Raw genomic sequence first — 22,444 nt, 5'->3', positions numbered from 1 at the left:
AAGTAAAAAGAAATCCATTATTTTGCATGAAATTGAATGGAAAATAATGGATTTCTTTTTACTACACCTAATAATTATAATCACAGACGTTTCGATTCTGTTTCGGATTCTTATCATGTAAACTGTTCACAAAATTCAGTCATCCAACATAAGAATAGTAATGTAATAGTGATTTAAGATCCGAAACAGGATCGAAACATCTGCGATTATAATTATGTTAATTCAAATAAAGCAATCTTCACATTTTCATCCATATTGAATAGACATTTGATTGTATTGATATATAAGTTATATATTATCTTCTAAATGTATTCTTATTACATGATCATACAGTTAGATCAAAGATAAGAGACTTAAATTGGAAATGCGTAACTGTATTGCTATACAAATTGATTCCTACTACTCAATGTATCTCCTGTATGTAGTTTAACTTGAAATAGTATCGTAATTATCAACAAAGTTACCACCAATACCAAAGCAAAGCATTTAATCATGCAGCACATGGCATAATTTCGTTAGGTTAATCGTGCGATGAAAATGATGATGAAATATTCAAGACAATGTAATGCAAATTATTTCATAACAGAGATAATTGAACGAAGCATCTGGTTTTAGGAGAACTTCTTATGTTTTTGCGTAGGTGACTATTGAAATGTCCTATCAAGCTAATGGAGCCCGTATGATTGAGGCGGATGATCTAGTGCCTATTTTGGCACCTACCACTGATATTTTACCGCGATTGAAGATTTTGGCAGCTCATTTCATCACCAAATACAATATAGAGCCTTCCTTTATCGTTAGAGTGCCAGGAAGGTAAATTTCTTTTTAATAAAAAATTTAAACCTTACATAAGCTCTATTATCAAATACTTAATGCGAAATTAATTATATAAGACATTATGTATAACACAATTATACGGATCCTATAGTCATCAAATAAATTTATATCTTAATTTTGAAAACGCGGCATTTATTGTACATAAATTTTATAGATCCAGTCAGAATGAGCTTTTATCAATAAATGTGCGCTTTTATTTCTGAAATTTTATAATGCAATGTAATTATATGTATATTAAATGCGCGCTGATATCATAAGCGCATTCTGAATATGAGTCACAGCTTCTAGAGATTCTGTAAGTTATTTTGCTATAAATACATTTACGAATACTTCCGTTACAGAGTTAATCTGATAGGCGAGCACATCGATTACTGCGGATATTCAGTCTGTCCAATGGCCATTGAACAAGATATTCTTGTCGCGGTAACATTATCGAAAGATAATGAAATTCATCTCACCAATGTAGATTCAAAATACGAAGACTTTCGATGCAGTTTCGACAATACAGGGTAAGCGTAATTTGATAGGAATCTAAATTCATTTACAATAAATAGAATCAATAGATAGAATCAATAGTTTAGATAAGTTTGAGGATTTTTCGATTAATTTTATAATAGTTTGTAGAAACTAAACGATACATTCATTTTAAAGAAACTTGAGATTACTAAGATCTTACGATATCGTATCTAATATATATAGCAAACTATACCGCACGTGGCATATAATGTAACACCTCCATAATACACATCGTGCTCACAGTTGTGGTCTTAGGCACTTATAAGCACTTATAGCTCCCTAACAATTTAAGCCTGCTGATCCCTTACCGCGGCCATCTTGGATTATGACGCTGAAACTAGAATTATATGCGATTTATCTGTACAGTGTACGTGCGTTCGCATTGGTTCTGATAAATTCATTTCATAATTAAATTAATCTAAATGAAAAACATGACAGTTATTTTACGATGTAAAAATCTAGTAAAAAAAACATCGGATCACCAATGAACTTGTGCTACGCGTAATGTAAGAAAAGCAGATGATATTGTGCTTGTGCGCAACCTCGCTCTCGTTTGGATTAAATTACCTCAGCGCTTTCTTTGCTCCATGTATAATACCGAGGAAGATAATATGAACTTTCTTAATCTCATTCATTATTCAATGTCGCGCAACCACGTCGGATAGCATATAACTCAGATGACAGACTTAGCGAATCTATACCATTATCGATTTTCCGATTTTTCTGTCATATATATACGCGTTAATTTTTACAGTAATAATAACAGATAAGACCATAAAAAGAAGGATAAATATATAAATAAAATATCTGACAATATTAATTTTCCTTTCGCAATACCTTAATACTGAGAGTTAAATTTCTATAAATGTATATACATGGAATGAATGATTTTGCTAAAGTATTTAACTTCTAAAAATAAATATTTAATTTCTAAAAATTTAACTAGATACAGATCTGAAAATAATGTTATTAGACCATCAAAATAATTATGTGAAACGTTTAAGCATTAAAAACGCTAAAGTAACTTTACCCAAACTAATTAGTAACTAATTTGAGCAATGTTACTATAGCAAATAATTCGGGTGTCCTACAAAATTATTCTGACGGTCCAAATAAAATTATTTTCAAATCTGTATCTAATTAAATTGTTTAATACTTCAACAAAATCTTCTTTCCGTGTAAATGTAACATAATTACATTTTACTGCATTTCAGATCTTACATTAGCGATAGCAAAAGCGGGCCGGCATGGTACAAATATTTTCTATGCGGTGTAAAAGGAGCGTTGGAAATAATCCCAGCGGAGTCAGTTCCAACGGGAATTTTGATTGCGGTATGGGGAAACATTCCCCCTAATTCTGGCCTTTCGAGTTCCAGCGCTTTGGTCTCGGCCGCGCTCCTCTCGGTCGTACACGCTAGTCAGGTGAGTACTTTAATTATTCATCTTACGCGCGAAATGTTTAATATTATCTTCTGCTCCGTATTATACGAAATAATATCACGAGCGTTAGATGTCATCTAAAAAAAATAACAATAATAGAGTAAGGCTAATGAAAGTGCGATGTGGTAAACAAAGCGCAAGTAATTTTACTGAAACTAGTTTAAAATTAATGTTCGTAATAAATAAGTATTCGAACGTTTCAATTCATTTTGAAGGTTATTCATTACTGATGAAAACTCCAAAGTGTTGAAATGTTCGAACATTATTATTTATTATGAACATTAATTTTGTATACTATAGTTTGTAAAATGAATTGTGCTATGTTTATTGGGTCACACTTTTATTAGCCTTGTTCTCATTGTTGTTTAAAAAAAATAACATTAACAAGCAGCGTGCTGCGCATGAATGGATGTAGTTTCAAAAGTTCGCAAATTATTCTTTTAGACTTTAATTGGATATTTTCTGCTTTGATGCACAATTATATAATCGGCAATTCTATCGCCTAATTCTCCAGTTAGACTTTTCTACATGTCTGTTTTCCAACAGACTTATACGAATGATGTAGAAACGAGATATCGTATATTTATCGATGTCACAAGTACTAAGTGCTGAGAGGTATTGTGTTTGACCAAGTAAATCAAAATACCGATCACTACTTCGTATTCTTCCATTACTTCTTCTACGCTCTTAGATCCTATTTCTTTGGAATGCCTTGAACGCTTTCGTGTGCTCGAGCGGATATCGAACGCGACATAGATACTGCGGATCTTTGAGATACTTTCTTTAATGCTTTGTATTATTTTTCGAGTAGCATTATCTTATATATATCTTTCAGCTTTCTATAAAGTTTAGATTTTTTTATTTCTTTAGTTTGACAATTTTTATCTTAAATTTATTTCGTAAACTGTTATTTTAAATTATAAATTTATTATTCAGATTATGAATATATATATTACCTCGTTTTAATAATAGAATATTATCAATAGAAATTGTTATCACAGATATTATTTGTGATAATAGTATAAGTTATTTGTATATTATAGCACCAGTTATCGAAGCATGAATTGGCAACTAGCAGTGCTCAAGCAGAGAGACATATCGGCACTCAAGGTGGTGGAATGGACCAAGCTATCGCTTTTCTTGGGAAAGCAGGTAATTCTGCACTTTCATTAATTTATATGAATAAAATATTGTTATTTATTCATTTATTTTTACTGATTTCACTTGATTCTTCCTTGTTATTCTTATTCAAAATTAAATCATAATAAAATTTTGTAAGATATATATCTTTAAAAATTAAATAATTAAAAGAAAATATTTCTTCTAATCAATGGTAATCCTCAAAATTGTTTACATATATATGGTAATTTTGCGATCACAAGATTCATATTAAAAAGTTCAAAATATAATTTTTCGCAATGTTGTCTGTTTATTCGTAAAGGTACGGCTAAGTTGATAGAGTTTAATCCCCTGCGTGCAATTGATGTAACATTGCCAGAAAATGCAGTGTTCGTAATAGCACATAGTCAAGCATATCACAACAAAGCCTCAACTGCCGACTATAACCTCAGAGTTGCGGAATGCCGATTTGCCGCACAGGTATTTATATTTTTTTATAATAATACACGCATCTTTCAAGAAAAAGAATTTTCATCGTAACTAATATTATATATTTTCAAATATCAATTTAAATGATGATACAATTATACGCCCTTATTTAATTTATTTCTTGGTTCAAAATGTTTCAAATCCTTTAAATATTCGTAAAAATAATCCAAAGATTAAGATTCTTTTCCCGTTTACGTTTCACGCTCGTTGCTTCTTCAATAGACATTGATTGATGCATTTCGCACTTATTCAGGACATTTTCTAACTTTTAGCTTCCCTAATTCGATCTCTTCGCTTTTCTTCTTCTCAAAAATCATATATCTTAAACTTAATAATATATGAGGAAAAATATAGGTTTCATGAAAATACACAATAATAATTTATTCATGATATTATATCACGATCTCCTTTCCCTCAACTGAGCAATGAAATCTATCTATATTCTGTTTAGATAATAGCCAAGAAAAGAAATATAGATTGGGAGCGTGTTCAAAGATTAATCGACATTCAGGAGAGGCTCGCTTTAAATTTGGACGAGATGGTTACTGTAGTAATGACAGAACTACACGAAGAGCCGTATACTCTTGATGAGGTATACATTGTAACGCAATAAATAAAAAGGGAGATATTTTTCTCTACTGTAGAAACACAGTTTCTCAACAGAGGGTATATATCTTTTTAAAGATTATTAAAGAAGCGCATCTCACAAAAAAAAGCAACTTTATTGCGCTATAAAAGATAATAAAAAAAAATGTCGTGCAATTCATTCGTGTTAAACTTGATATCAGATGAATGTTTTATCATTAATGAATCAAGGACAATTACCGATGAAATATAAATTTTTCTCGTAGATCTGCGAGAGCCTCAGTACGGATTACGAACGATTGAAGAAAACGTCTCTCGTCAGTTCATTTAATATCTCGCAAACGTTCAAACTGCAGCAACGGGCTCTGCACGTTTTTCAAGGTAAAAGCATCAATTTTCATGCGCTGGTAAATCGCCAAACGCTATTTTAAATCCGATAAATCAAGTGAGCTTAAATCCTTCCTTGTTTTTATGCACCAATATATTCTTAACTTTACCATGTAAGCAAATGCATTACAATTTTTTGTGAATTTCATGCTCATTAGAAAAAAGTTTAAGGATTTATTAAAAAGTTAGAAATCGAACTTCGTTTCGTCGCATTAATTGAGTTATTAAAGTACTTAAGTATTTTCGATCTTATCTCTCGATATTACCATCAACAGCGTAAAAGCAGCGTGAAAAGTTGCATCGAATCTCAGAAGTTATAGCATCTACTGATTTTGTACATGAAACCGATAAATCAATTAGGTATATGTACAAGCATTATTATAATATATTCTATGAAGCTATAAATTATTTTGCTAGACATATGTCGATTGTAACTTTTAAAAGTTTAAAAGGTTCGATTCTAAACTTTCTAAACTTAAAGCTCCTGTTTACGCCTCACTATTACTCCAGATTGTAATGTCAGAAGCAAAAAAAACACACACGATAAAAATGCTGTTAGATTATCTTTGAATAAAAATATTTTTTTCAATAAAACATTTGCAATTGGTAGAATGGACTTATAAAAATATACTAAAAACTTCTTGTTTTAAGAAAAATTAAATCATATTTATTTTTTGCATAGCTGTGAACATGCAGCCTATTTCATTTTTGTATAATTCATTTTCAAATATATGGAGCATTTAAATATTGCAGAAAATAATTAATCATACAAAAAATGATATGTATGATTAATCATACAAAACAATGACGTTATTTAAAATTTGTATTTAATTTTTCCCTTTTATTTTAATATAATGTTTTTTTCTTATCGTAACAAATGCTACGATAAAGCACATTAATTAATGTTAAAGCATATTAATTAATGTCAAATCAACTAGCATCACATTAAACACTCTGCAAATATCTGTTAAATGTTACATTGAATCATCATCACGTTAAAAAGCACAATGGTTGGCATTACGGTGGTCAGTAAACTCGGCTCGATTAACTGCACCGCTGCTTTTACACCGCAGAAGCTAGCAGAGTGTTCGCGTTTCGCCATATAAACGAGGAAAGCAGCATAATGGAACACGAGAAGCTTCAACATCTAGGCAACCTGATGTCGAAGAGCCACGCCAGTCTCTATAAATTGTACGAGTGCAGCCATCCTAGCGTGGATGCGCTCGTCGAAAGAGCTATACTTTGCGGTGCATTCGGTGCTCGACTCACAGGAGCTGGGTAAGTTATTACACCAATTTAAAATATTATAATATTCACACATGATAAAATTATATCTAAATTGAATTTTCTGCTGTACCAAATACAGAGTACTTTTTATGACGAGGATTTATCAGATAATACTATATTAAATTTATATTAATATTTATTCAATATTTTATTGTATATTAATTTCATATATCATTTTTATTATTTCACAATGAAAATGAAATCGTTACTTTCGTAATGCAGCTGGGGTGGTTGCATCGTAGCTATTATTGATAAAAACGAAGTTCAGCAATTCGTCGAGGCTCTCCGAGCATATCTTTGTCAAAACAGCACAAAGGATCGAGCGGAACTTGAAGACATGGTGTTCCCGACGTCACCAAATCAGGGCGCTATTATTTACACAGCGTCAACACTGTTTTGAACTATAAAACCCTACGATAAATAAATACATATAGTGGTTTACTTAGTGCGCGTTGTCACCTTCCCTTTGTTGACATTCCATCATTTTTTCCTGTTTACTTTGCTTCTCTCTTTTTTTATCAAGCTTTCTTTCATCTTACATCACAAATTTTAATTGAATGATAGAATGTCACACGCCTATGCGTCATTCAGTATGTCTTTGATATTTTTGAAGTCTACCGCGAACGAATAGAGTATATTATATTTAAACTTACTTTGCTTCTTGCCATTTAATCACTAATATGTAAATTCTATTCTACTATAATAGTATTAAATGAAATCTATTGAATAGAGTGCTTTGTAATGTCGCACATTACGATATTCTCGAAACAAAAATCCCGTATAATTATAATATAACGAATAATAATTCGTTATTCCAAAAATGTACCAAGTTAATTACATGATATAATTATAATAATTAATATAAATTATTATTTACTTGTAATATTTTTAAAATATAATAAAGCAAGATAAGATACATAAAGATCATTTTTAAATCTTCCTCTTTCTTTTCTATTTTTTCATTTTTGCTGCTTTTTTTTTTACAATGAACTGAAATAAAAGGGCTAATAAATTACAACGATAGTTGATTTAATATACGACACATAAAAATGATAATTTAATGTTGAGTGTTAAACAAGCGAAATCTTTGTGATTTTTAAATACAGACGTGATCAATTACTATTATTTTTGACTTTTGAATTTAGTTCATTCAGAAAATGCTTCCATATCTTCTCATACATTTTAAAGAAGATATATGTATCTCTGAAAATTCCAACAATGGAGGTTAATTGGGTACATATCTACACATTTTCTTGATAGAAACATTTTCTACATGATGCTGTTTTAATGAAATGTATAATACAAGATTCTTATATTTCTTAAAATTATCACTGGGAAAATGTATAATAACGCATAAAACTGTAAAATATCCAATTAGAAATAAGTGAAAAAGGCTATGTTCGATCAAAGCGAGTCTAGTCTAATAATAATTTTGTGCCAATTATAAATATTTTATTTTTTAAACTTACTTTATCATTTGATGAATTTAACGCAATAATTTTGATATTAGTCGATTTTACGATTTAATAATAATATTAAAAATTTCAAGTTAATTTTATATTCACTCTTGTAATTTTGCTGATATTTAGACGTCACTATTACATAATCGTAATAACATAACCGTTGTGAAGTTTAGATGATTATTACGTAACTCTCTAATGATACCGCAGTAATGCGAATCCTAGATCTAACTAAGGTCACCATGCAATGAAAGCATGTACCTGTAAAGGTGATATGATGGCAGGACTTGTACTGCATATTTGCGAATTACATCAGATATTACCTCTCAGTGCTGTCGCATGTTCCAGGATGAGACAGAGGTTGCTTTATAAAATCATAGTTATTTAAAAACACATAAACTTTGTCGTTTAAAGACAGATAACATAGATGTCTTAGGCCCAATTACATTTTACTTTCACTTAAATGAGGCTTGAAACTCTCACTTTCTCTTTTAGCCGAGAAAGTGGGAGAGATAGAGTTTTAAGCTTCGCTTAAAGTCAAAATAACGTTGATGCAAGCCGAGTCTTAAGCCTTTATTTATAATAGCGTATCTGTTAAAGAATTTAGTTGAAAATTTAGAATTAATCTTATTGTTTTAATAAATAAATATTAAAATAACAATTTAATAATTAAAATTTGCTAATAACACATATTTTTAATCAAATTTAAGTAAATATTCAATTAAGACTCAAATAACAGTATTTTCTTAAACCGCTCTCTTAATCAAACGCAATTAAGTGTTATCTTAGATATTTAATGTTATATTAGCGACGCTAATAAGTTTACAAAACAAAACGCAAGACATGAAATAACAATTCATTTCGAAATTGATTTGAGGAATAGAATATTTAATGCGAATCTGTGTTATAAAATGTTCAATATTTCAACAAAAATTAACTGGTATGACTTTGATATTTATTTCTGCAGCGTACATAGAGTCGCCGCACACTATTATCACTCGACAAAAGTCAAGGCGAATGGGTAAAAGCCTCTACGTATATTGTATCGTATTACTATTTAAAACGCGATCGTGAAAGACATTCGGAAGACTCCAAATAGACTCCAAATACTTCTGTTCTTTGCGTTTCGTATAATTACTAAACATTCAATAAGTTACAATTTCCTATATCTTGATTTTACTTGATTTATTCATGAATTTCAGGTTTGAGTGCACAAAGTAATGAATCATCGATGATTCAAGCAATAAAAAACTGATAAATTGATAATAGTTGTATTGTTTTATTTTACATTAATAATAGTTACATTAATAATAGTTGTATTTTATTAAATTGAAGTGTTTGAAAAACACTGCCAACGTGTGCGATATATACTTTGTGCAAATTTCAATTGTATATTTTTAGATTTCATTTTAATTAGTCGTTTAATTAGTCGTTTTAATTAATTCGAGACATTATTTTCATATCGCATGGTTGAAATGCTAATATCATCGAATTTTTTGTTTTTACAACGTCTATGCACCATTGGTATAAATTATTGAAGATTTCCAATAAATAATCTGTGAGATTTAAGTCGTTGTACTAATTTGGAAAATTTACAACTGTCAAACAGATCATAGTGATAACGTAATGACCTTCGCACTCTTCCCGTTATTCTTCATGATGTATGAATAATATAATGCATCGCGTGCAACTAATGTGGGAGTGCCGTGTAAATTTGTGCAATTATTTTATTCTGATGATTAATGTGCGTTATTATTAACCATATTTCAACGCATATTGTGTGTGCGAGTTCAACAAATCCGAAAAGAGGAAGAGGAGGACTGTGAGGCATCGAACAATGGCAGCACAACAACAAAGTGAGGAAATTATGTTGTATTTTATTAATAGATCTCTTCGTAATTATATTTGTTAATAGATTTTCGTAAATTGTATCAAATATAATACGGATCTTACACGAAGTGTAGTTCAATACAACTCGTTAATCCATCTAAGTCGCAATTAGAGAACTTAAAACTGAAGTAGATGTAAAAACTTCGAAGAGATCTCTCCTTTTCTTGGTTTTTCAATTTCTTTGCTTTTAATTTCATGTTTTATACGCGCAGATCTTGTATAAACATTAATTAAATTTAATCAATTGTTTATTGTTTTCTGTGTCTCAGAAGAAGATAAAGAATTTAAACTAACTAATTAAAATCATTCTATAAGAACAATCGATAGACATATAAAATATGCGAAAACTATTTCAGTTATCTATGTTTTATAATCAGGCTTGAGCTGCATTGAACTAAACTTGCGGATTTAATCTGTGAAAGCGACAAAGCGATCAGACAAGCGTGTGTTCGAATTGCATAGACTAGCCATAGTTAAAGTCGGAACGCTTGTACGAAATCTCTCGGGACTCACCGAAGGTGTTTCAGTCTATGCAAAGCTCAAATTAAACTTAACATTCATTTTGGAAGTTGTTCTCAAACAGCTATTGATTAGTGAACATCTACTGCAATATTACAATAGCAATCAAAGCATTGCTAAAGAGAGCAGCTCAAGTCCAATTCCTATGAATGATTGTAGATAAGAAGAAAATCATACGTAAAATAAACCTTATGAAATTACAGATTTATTTCATTGTAGCTATGAATTATTCAATCGTTTAAGTCAGTGCTTGATCATTTAAAAGTTAACAGATAAATTTCCTCTCAGAAAACATTTAATACATTAACAATTAATTGTAATATATCCTTTCCATCAATTCTTTTCCGATGAAAAAAAATTTTATTTTATTATTTAATTTTAATTGAAATGGAATACAAATAAAAATCTCAAATTATTACCGATTATTTCTTGTATGATATTCATATTTCCACATATTTGTTTTATTAATAAACGAGAAAATCAATTATACTGACAACCATTAAATGTCAGCAGCTGATATATTATCAAGACAGATTTAAATAAGAACAAAAGATTTTCCATCATTTCGATGCAGCACCTTTAAAAGCGCATCGCGTATTTTTGTTCGATTGTTCACACTTCGGATTTTCATTCGTTTTTTTTTTTATTCTTCTCACTGATAGATCGGTTTTCTCGACATACACATACGCTTCCCGCAATACGACGATTTTCCATTTGCCCACTGAAATTCTTTCCACTATTATTCGAGTAAACAAAAACGAGTAATATTAGTTTTCTTTTCATTAAACTACGTGTATGCTACTCTTTCTTTTGTTTTCGAACGTTTTATTGTGTTTGATGAAAAATATATTTTTTATGTCAATGATCTATCAAAATCGGATCGACTTTTTTTCTATTTTTTTCTGATAACACGGCGAAAATACGCATTCACATGTTCAGTTTACACGTATATATATGTACATATTCTTTCAAAGTCTGAAACTAGATATGAATCGCACAATGGCTTTAGAATTGCGTTTTTTAATAAAAGAAGTTTTCCGAAAAGAAAGAAGAGAGAAATGAGTCGAATCTACTGCGGAACATATTCTGTCTCGCTGGACATGTGGAACAACCTCGAAATCTCTATGTCGATTAACAATACTTTCAGAACTTTAATAAAAGAAGTCTTTTGAAACGAGGGAATGGAAATGAGTCGAATCTATTTGTGGAATACATTCTATCTCGCTGGACATGTGAAACACCCTCCAAATCTATGTCGATTAACGATAACACGATATCGATATCACGCGCTGCATGGATGCTTTTAGGTTATTACGAGATCGATCCCTCGTTTGTTGGGATTAATTTTTTCCAAGGATCACTTTCACACGTCACACACGAGCATATAGTCGATCCTCAAAGCAACAGACTTATCCTAGTTTCAAATAAAATTAACACGAGCACTTTGCGTACGTGGAATTGAAACTCGATAAAGTAATTTAATCACAATTTAACTGATCATTCGCACGTGAAATTCACTTCCCGAAAAAATATTCGGTACTATCGCGATCATATATTTTAGCTTGATGTACTTATATTGCGCGGAAGACGAAAGTAATCATCAATTGATTTAAAAGATCCGTCCCATTGAAGTGCATATCGTAAAGTTCTATATTCCCGTCCTCATCGCTTACAAATATTCATGATATTATGATCCATATATATAATATATATAATATATGAACAGAAATCATATCGTGTGCCCCTTTTATATGCAAAATTTTCAAAAAAGATAGAACTCCTTTATAAACTATATGATAATTTAAGCAAAAATATCGACTAATGTTATTTCTACTATAAATAACGTTGTTAATAGGTGTAAAATAATAAGTATTTTAACATTTTCTTCGTATATGCTTATATGAACACTGTACATTTATTTGTACATGTTCTAAATATATCGAAAAATATTAACTAACTAAGAAGGTATCATTTATTTTCAATAAATAGATTGTCAATGATGATTCGAAGCTTAGCGAAATCTTTTAAACAAAGAAATAAATAGAAAACGAGCTTTTGTCAAAAGTGCAAAGCTAGTAAGATCTTTAATACCCCATTCAATCTCGCTACTTTCACAAGTGAATAGCCTTCTCTCTGGGGAGAGAGAAGGTTACAAACTCTTAAAGTTTCAGAATAATGTATTCTGCAAGTAGCTCACAAAGCATTTATCCGTTCCGTGTTCCATAAAATTCACTTCATATAATATTTAAAAAATTTTGTGCGCTTATTTTATTGGGTAAACTCATTTTGTATCGAGATATTAAAAAAAAATGATCAAATCAATTCCTTCAAAATATATAATTTTTAAATAAGATCGACAAGAAGAGTTGTTGCGATTATACATTGTAAGTCTTCAGCTTAGTAAAAACTGTCGTTGTTAAATGTGACCGTAAGATCTTAAAACCACTTGAAACTAGAACATTACAATTTCAATAAAAAATAACGATCTGGCACATGGATAGATAGCGTCTTTGTGTAACTGAATCGGCCATCGTAGAAAGAGCACGAGTCAATTTCTTTAGAAAATTGATTGATTCTACTACGACTTTAGAAAATTGATTCTATCACGACGACTGTGAATCGTCACGACACTCTTAAATTCTGTCCAGAGAAAATGACTAAAGTCATTATCAAAGTAAGACATATGTGCAGTTAGTTAAGAGACTATCTCTAGTGACAATCAATTGCAAAAGTTTTTCCTCACTCTTGGAGGAAAATAAGTCACAGTTAGAAATACAGTATTTTTTTTAATGTAAAAATAAATTCTTTATCTCAAATTGTTAAATGTTCTTTTTTAACAAATCTTAATATAGTATCAATATAAACGAAAAAAGTAAGAAGGAAATGATATAAACAATAAGGAAAACATGAAGAAGACCATATATACTGTGGTGAAAGACGCGACATTGAGAAACGTAGCTCATTTATTTTGAATAAAGTTGAATACTTTATTTTATCAAAGAAAAGAAGCAGAAGAAAAAAAGAATACTAATGAAATAATACAATTTTCATTAGAATACTTATTTTGTAAAAAAAAAATGTAATTATTTTACAATAAGAAAATTTATAATTAAGAATAAAATCGTGTTGTAATAAAATTTCGTTTATTAGCTTGTGATCAAAAATTTTAATCGCTTTTCATATAAATAGTAAAAAATAAAAATTGTTTTCAATTAATTTCTCTTCAAATATATTGTATAGATTTAATTATAATTTTAATGATAAAATTAAATTAGAAATTACAAAAAACTGAAACTTAATAACAATGTAAGATTAACAATGTAAGACGAATATTCTTGCGTATTTCTAAAAATTTTTTTCCGTGTCATACAATATATTAGTTCTCTCAGAGACACAGCTGTTTCTCCAAGAAAAAAGAACCATAGTACTGGTTGCGCCTTTTATATCTACTTCTTGAAAATAACTGTCTCTTGAAAAAAAATTATTACTTCATCATCTGTTTTATGTTAAAATAAATAAGGGATGATACTGAAAAACAAGGAAGTACACCAAGTTTAAAATTTGATATCTCGTTTTTTGTACGGAATAAAGATTTATTGTATTCGCGTTTTTCATACCCTAGCACATAGAATTTTTAAACATAGAATTTTTAAAAGCTTATACGAAATATGTACAGAATTAACTGACATATTTTTAGCAACGTATTTTTCTATCAGGAAAACGTAATCTCTCTGAAGTCGACAAAATAGATCCAACCAACTTTCCTTATTTGATATATATGTGTGTAAGTTTGAAGGATATACAGAACTTACGATGTTACAGATACATGTACATACGCAACCTGGAATTTGAATCTATCTTGTCTTACAAAGTAAGGCTTTTCCGAGCTTAGTTTTACAGTATATATTAATATGCTCTCCGATTCCTAACATCAAAGAAAAAGATAAGGCTATAATACATATTATGTTTTTAATCTTCGGAAAATGTATGTTCAATTTAATAAATTATATTAATTATATTTATAGCTTGAATGTTATATGATTTATTTCAGTGATGTACGGATGAATGGTGTAAAAATATTGTACATTCAAAATTTTTATATTCTTCTAAAAAAACAAAATCGCGAAAAATCTCGGTATCTCATATTTTTGTTTCATTTCATATTCTTTTCTTTAAAAATACTTAAGTAAAATAAGGAATATTGATAATAAAATATAAGTATGCGAATTTCATAATTGCGTATAAATTTATAATATAAACATTAAATAAATATGTACATATATTATAAAATAATATGTACATATATTATTATATAATATAATAATAATAATAATAAGGCAAATGTGTGCTTTGTTATATACAGGGTGTCCCATAATTCATAATCAAAATTTTAATAACATATTCGTGACTTAAAAATAAGAGAAGAATTCTAATATCAAAATGTCGAGGCTATAATAGTTTTTAAATTAATAGCGGTTATAGTTAACTAATCAGAGCTGATATTTCACGTGTTCAGGGATGATATATTATACAAGCGGATATTCATTCACTTATGTTCACTCCATATAAGATTGAAATAATAACGTATATCTACAATAATATTGAATATTTCAATATGTTTAAACATCGAAAATAATTACATATGCAACGTGCATAACATAAAAATATTACAGAATATTAAAAATAACAAATATGTATAACGAATTATTTTAAATATATATAACAAATTAATTTAAAAACTATTACAGTTTCGACATTTTGATATTAGAATTTTTGTCTTATTTTTAAATCAGGAATGTGTTATTAAAATTTTAGTCACGAATTGTGGGACACTTCCTACACTTAATTATTTTAATATTTTCAGATATAAAAGATGCAACGTAATATTCTTTTTCTCGAAAAAAAAGTTATACATGTTTTTAAAGAAACGTTTCTAACGAAATGACGCAAGAAAATATAGGTATCCGAGAATAGCTTTGCTAAAAGAGCTTTTTTATATTTTTAATTTTTGCATCTCTTGATTTAATTTTTAATTTTTCATCGTTAAAATTATTAGTTTAATCTATTAATAGTAATTTAAAAGAGAAAAAAGGTTATTACAAATTTTTAATATAAACACATGTTCAAAATAATGAAATTTTTTATTAATATAATTTATATTAGCGCGATATACACAGTGCACTTTGATTACACTTTAATATATTTGCACACACAAGATCGATATAGATTGTAATTAACTAATTGCTCATTGTTATCCATAATTTCCCGACTTTCCGTTCAAACGCCTCTAAATTACTGTGACAAAGCATGGGAGTTGCCTTTGATGTGTAAAAACGTCAGTTCCAGTTTCACGCGGATTTCCACCATCTACCACGTCTCTCTTATTGCGGCTCTAGTGCCGCTATAATTCAGAATCAAATGAGCTATATACGGACGCAGATCAATAAAGCGTTCATAAAGATTCGTTCGGAAATGTTCGGACAAGATAATCGTGGATAATCAATACAATTTCGTAACATTTCCAATTTCGCGAAGTGAAACCGCGTGATTTTATTTCCTCTACGTTCCTTTCCGGAATTCTTTCCGGAGTGTAAATCCCATTTCAACTACTTTTCGCAAATAAAATAACGTATCGATTTTCTATCTTGGGTTGCATTGAACGTCAAAAAGCACAACTTTTACAGCTACCTAGGAGAATGAAATAGTTCACTATTCTAACTTCATTATACCTACAAATTTTCATCAAACGCATCTATATCTCCTGTGGTACTTTTCGTACAATATGTAAGAAGTATATTTATGTAGAAGTTACCGTCATAAAGTTTCTCTCGATTTCTTGTTACAGCCTCGGTGATTACCAAAAAATATATATATCACGCAAAGAGAGAGAAAGGAGAGTGAGCGAGAGGAAGGGAAAGTTTACGCACCAACGTATCTACATATATATAATTGTTTATTCATTAAATCCTTCATCAAACAAATATCGAATTCCGCCTCTGCGAAATTATATCCTTCGTCAATTTAATAATCCTATAGTCATAGCTTTGAGAATATAGAACAAGAGACAAATCTCCAAGATTTTATGGACAAATCTTGTTTTTCTTTGATTTCGTATTTCAAAGACTATATTTTGCATTATATCCTATAATTTACAATTTTTTTTCTTATATATAAATCCCTCGATCACAGATTGAATAAATTTGCAAATTATACAACGTTGACACAACATGTAATTAATGTATGCATAATTTAAAATAATATCGGGCTTTGTGTTATGTAAATTTTGTAATTTTCATTTGTGCAATTATTTATAACATATAAGGTCATTTTAATTAAATGCAGATGATAATATTCATATGTATGTAGCAATTTCTATGTCGATAGATAATAATAATAGAATCGTGTTAAAATAATGATAAACATCCAAAATGACTATCTAGTTGTACGCCAAGGGTCTGAAAGAGTAAATATATAATTGTGCCTGACAACTAGTGTGCCGTAATACAATAAGAACTATTAGTAGAATTCCATAAATCATGCAATAGATCAACGATAATTGGGAGACAAAGGAATAAACTTTAATTACTCTTTTTCATACGCTAACGCTAGTCTGTGTTAAATTAAATTTACTTTACGTTTGTGCACAGATAAAATCCAAAGAATATGCAAAAAAGGTGAAAAGAGCATCGCAAAATAAATTTTAATTCAACAAAAAGTGTTAAATTTGATAAAAACTCTTTTATGAATAAAAGAATTTAATTATCAATAAACGTCCAATGAACTTCGATAAATATCTTTTTCTAATTTTAATTAATTTCCAATGAGAGGTTCAATTATTAAGATCTTCAATGCAAATTAAAATGTAGAGAGTTCAAACGAATTCAAAACTGGAACAATAGGAACAATAGCTTTCTTGCGTATATTCATTTAATAGAATGCATACCTTTGTTTTTGAGGTAAAGTATTATGCATGAATGATATATTTTGAAAGAATGTTTAATAACATAAGAACGTAAAAGCAAAGTTGCAAATCAAAAGAAGCAACGAGTTGCAGAACTTTATAGTGATAAAATATGAAACATTGGCATTAGATAATAATGGAATAAACAAGCTACGCACTATAAAGTCGATGCTTTTCTTTCGAAAGAAAGTAACATCAGAGAATCATTTCAATGAAATTATTTTAGTTCGACAAAGTAAAAAATTAAATTATTAACTAATGTTATAAACTTTATAATAAAGAAATTGTTTTTAAAGTACGATTAAAAATAATATGTTATGGAGAATGATTAAAAAAAAAAATAATATATATATATATATAAGCACGTGTGTTCGGATCGCGTCACTATAAGCATGATCCAGCTTTTAAAATAATTATAAAATAAACTCCTTTTTTATTTACATTTTCTTTCTTGACAAATGAAACAATTGTGGCTTACAACAATGCATGCACTCTGTTAAAATAAAAATTTTTTAAATTTGTCGACAGATACTAATAATTATAAAAATAAAATAATTATACAAATCTTCATCTACCTGATGAAAACCTTGAGCAAATAAGTTTTTCCATTATCAATCAAGAGAAAAAGACAAAGATGCTCTGCAAATCTCAGGTAAAAAAAAAACCTTTCTTTCCCAATTCAATTCTATGGTTTTCTTCTGGTAATACAATACGTGTCGACGGATCGTGTTCGCGGCTACAAAAGTACTTTATGTGTATACATATATATAATATATAAGAAATATATATGTACACACGTACGCATATACATAGGCGATAAGATATTATAGACAATTGCGCAAGCGTCACCGCCGGTGAGCTTTTTGCGGCGAGATAACTCTAGAGGAGGGAATTTCACGAGAGAGAAACGCGCACTGACAGTTGGCGCCGAGTCGTTCTCGCGTGATCTCGTTGATCTTGTCTCTTTTTCACGATGTGATGATACTCTTGATTTCCGACTTACGATCGAAGATATAAGAAACTTCGCCCGTTGGAATTCTGCCGGGTGATAATTATCGTGTCCCAAACCGCGACGAAGGATCGGACAGTCACCGTTTCTAAATTTCGCGCGAAGATCCATGTGCTCTCAGCATGGCTATCATGCAGTCTTGTTGCTGCTGGCAGTCTGTACGGAGAGGAAGTTATGCCTGTGCCATTTACACCACAGTGAGTATATCGTAATTTATCTTGAATGTTTGCAAAAAAAAAATTATAGTGAGATTTATGAGCAAAGATGAATGAAAATTAAATTTTATACTACGCTCTATTTTCCGTGCATTTAGTGAATAGAATATAAATCTCTTCAGACTCCTTTCCTTTCTCTGAGTTATTTTAAAAAATCTTCACGTATAAACTTCTTCATATATTTATTTTTGCATGAAGTAACATTGGAAAGTTTTAACTTTTTTTACTTGTACAAATTTTTATATGAATTTTTATAACATAAAATTTTTTATTTGATTTTCTTTCAACAATTTCAACAATCAGAAAATTGATAATTTTTTGTATGTGTTCTGCTTCAATATATGACATTTAAAATTTTGCTTTATAGGCTCGTAAAAGAATAATTACTGGAAAATTACTGGCTGCGTTTTTTTTAAAGTAGATACATTTATAAATACGAATAATCCATATCTCAATATGAACATCAATATTTTAATATTTAGGTCCAGTTTCACAACTCATGGTTCTTAATTCTTAACCGAAGTTCAACTTATTCATTGTCTCTTTCCAATTTTAGAATTGAAAAGAGATGAGAAACCGAATCGAACCTCGGTTAAAAGTTAACTAATTGTGGAACTGAGCCTTAACAATAATCACTTTTGTTATTGTTTCGCCTAACGATTTGTGTCTAATAAGAATGATAATAACTTTATATACAATTTTAATGATTGATTCCTTCACTTTTATTCTCGAACTGTCAGACGAAACAAGTAGTACGAGTCAATAATAAATCATACATTTCCCAGATGTGATTAATAGACTTTAGCGATAAAATATCAGAACCTCTTCATATAAGTAAAAAAAAATAGAAAGTCATTGCATTAAAGCACCTGTTTTTTTAAATATTGTTTTATACAAATTTTAACGTCAATATTTTTTATATAAACATGTATGTCGAATATTGTCGCGTTGCAATACATATGGTAAATATGGTATGCAGTTTCGTAACACAATTCTGTAAAAATTTTGCAAGTACAATTTATGCATAACATTACCGCAACTTCAAGCCACCTACTAAATCAAATATAATACATACATAAATTTTAACATCTTTAAAAAATATTTGTAAAGTTACGTATTAAAGAGAAAGTTGTATATAAATGTTACTATTACAGTTGATAAAACGAGAGAAACATATATCCTGTTCTATATAACGTTGCTGTTCATCAACGAGAAGCACTCTTAAAGCACAACGAAACATTACTGAATTATAAGTCCTACAGTAGTTACAGCTGAGTAACGTGACGTCAACTAATGCTTGAAATCCCATAACTTCCCTAACAAGCATGCCTGTGATATATTTCCAAGCTATTACAATCATTCAAAGAAATGACAGTAAAAAAATTCACGAAAATAATAAAATACGTCCTAATTCAAATATCTTTTAAAAATACTTCAACATTTTTTTTGAATCTTTTTTATTAAATATATTTTAAATCGGGTATGCTCAAAGTAATATGAATTACAAATTAATCTTTGATAGATTATGAAAAATTGTAAAATGTTAAATTACATTTTATTACTTCATGAACGAACTTACATACACACGCTCTTTCATGACTTCGTATTTGTGTGAAATTGGATTTTCATCGATGCGATGATAGAAATCAAAACTAAATTTCAAAATAAACTGCAAGTATCAAATTCCTTGCAACTGAAAATGAGTCGTATTCGATGTCGACATCAAAGGTATCATTCTAAAAAAAAATGTGGATATGAATTTAATATCCCGCGGTGTTTATATAATTATATAATTCTCTCACCGCGTTAATATTAATAATAGTGCGGATTTAAAAACTCTTTATATCAATATCAACATGGTAAAAATTATGTAAACAATGCGGAATATTAAATTCACATCCATATTTTCTTAGAGTGATACTTTGATCATCGAATATGAATCATTTTCAGTTACAAGGAATTTGATACTTGCAGTTTATTTCAAAATTTAGTTTTGATTTCTATCATCCGTTGAAAATCCACTTTCACACAAGTGATGTTAAATCATATTCTTTAGAGTACATTAACAGAAGCAATAAGGATGCTCTTCGTACCTTTTTATTTATATGAAAAATAAATTTGTAAAATTATATTCAATAAAAAATTAAAAAGTAAGAAGAGTAAAAAGATATAAATAAATTATTAGTTTGCTCCTTCCTCGTCATTTTTTCATATTTATTAAAGGTAAATCACGGACGTTTTTAAAAGTGTGTCATGATCTATATATATAAATTTGGAAAGCCTGGTCTAAATCACCGGACTTCAACAGTAAAGAGGAAAAATCATTTTATATTTGTAAAAAATTTATATAGATCCGCAATTGTTGTTTATCTGGTATATGCTTAATTTTCTCTATCGACAAAGTACAACGAAAATTAATAAAATTAAAATGGAATATCAAATTGTGCAGCGCAGTAAATTATTGTGTGTGAAACATAATATAATTTAAAATGTAAAACTACACGACAATTAAAATATATGTATATATATATATATATATACGAAAGTCTAATGACAACAAATATTTTTCCCATAATATATGATAAATAAAAATATACTGTATATTATACCTACGCGTATTATTCCTCGCGAAATATAATACAACATCATATAAGTGGAAAAATGATATTTACAATTAATTATTAAGACGGAACAATTTCTAAGATATTTGAGAATTTAAAATACGTGAGAGCGCAAGGCAGTAGATAATTTAGATTTATAGTTGCTATGTAGATGTAAATATAATGCGCACTATTGGACATGTCATTATTAATGCAATCAGCAGTCTATTAATAATAATATGGAACATTTCATCGCGCTGGACGTGCACTCCAGTTGCATCATTAAACCAAGTAACAGCTATTGATCAACACATTCTCTTGGACACATTGGAGAATCAATTTAGTCAAAATATACGAATATCTATGATGCACACGCTACTTCATGCATATGTAAATATGTATATGTGTGTACGCATTCCATTCTTCTTGAACGCACTTTTACACGAAGCAGATTTTTCGGTCGGTCTTCCGTGAAAAACTAATGGAACAATCGAAAGGAAAAAATAAAAGCAGTTAGTATTTTGCAATATCGTTGAAAGCTTTCAATTGTGAAGAGAATCGCTACAATACTCGGAAACTTTTTCACTTTTCAAGTATGCATTGCAATTTCCGTTTTTTTGAAGAAAAAAAAGATTATCTGATAAAAAATTGAATTAATAATGTAGGACAGACCAAGGACCGGTTGTCACAGTTTTTGATTAACGATTTTTAGAAAAAAAGTGAATGCCTGATTTTGAAACATTATGTTACGTTTAAAATCTTTTAGATATTAAAAAAAATATTACTCGTGAATTCATCATATCGTAAAAATAAGTTATTTAATTTTAAATGAAGCTGTGAAAATATATGATAATTAATCCTGGATTGATTGTCACACGTTTTAGGATTGGCAGTAGCATATTTGTTATGGACAACACATACAAAAAATATAATTTTTATTTTAATATCAGTTCTATATTTTGAGAAATAATAGTAATTATGATATTAATTCAAACAAGATTATTTTAATTATAAAATATGTAATAATTTGTACCGTAGTTTCTATATGAAAAATAAAAAACATATCTATATGAAATATAATATATATATATATATATATATATATATATATATATATATATATATATATA

At 29.1% G+C, this 22,444-nt stretch overlaps 2 protein-coding genes across 2 annotated transcripts in view; both read left to right on the top strand.

Moving 5' to 3' along the window:
- The first annotated feature begins 652 nt into the window (after positions 1 to 652).
- Positions 653 to 7,060, top strand: LOC105627945 (N-acetylgalactosamine kinase). The gene is made up of 9 exons (XM_012209216.1): positions 653 to 813; positions 1,179 to 1,346; positions 2,568 to 2,775; positions 3,837 to 3,945; positions 4,235 to 4,392; positions 4,853 to 4,993; positions 5,253 to 5,367; positions 6,447 to 6,651; positions 6,883 to 7,060. Exons 1-9 carry the CDS (start codon positions 653 to 655, stop codon positions 7,058 to 7,060), a joined length of 1,443 nt encoding a protein of 480 aa, XP_012064606.1.
- Positions 7,061 to 18,621: 11,561 nt separating this feature from the next.
- LOC105627944 overlaps positions 18,622 to 22,444 on the top strand; it is a 23,255-nt gene continuing 19,432 nt past the window's right edge. Inside the window, exon 1 of the mRNA XM_012209215.1 lies at positions 18,622 to 18,696. Within this exon, the coding sequence (XP_012064605.1) occupies positions 18,622 to 18,696 (75 nt within the window). The remainder of the gene's footprint in view (positions 18,697 to 22,444) is intronic.

This window comes from Atta cephalotes (assembly GCF_000143395.1).
Source record: "Atta cephalotes unplaced genomic scaffold scaffold00011, whole genome shotgun sequence".
In the NCBI taxonomy this organism is placed as follows: domain Eukaryota; kingdom Metazoa; phylum Arthropoda; class Insecta; order Hymenoptera; family Formicidae; genus Atta; species Atta cephalotes.
The sequence above is the reverse complement of the archived record's forward strand: the minus strand, read 5'-3'. Positions and strand labels throughout refer to the sequence as shown.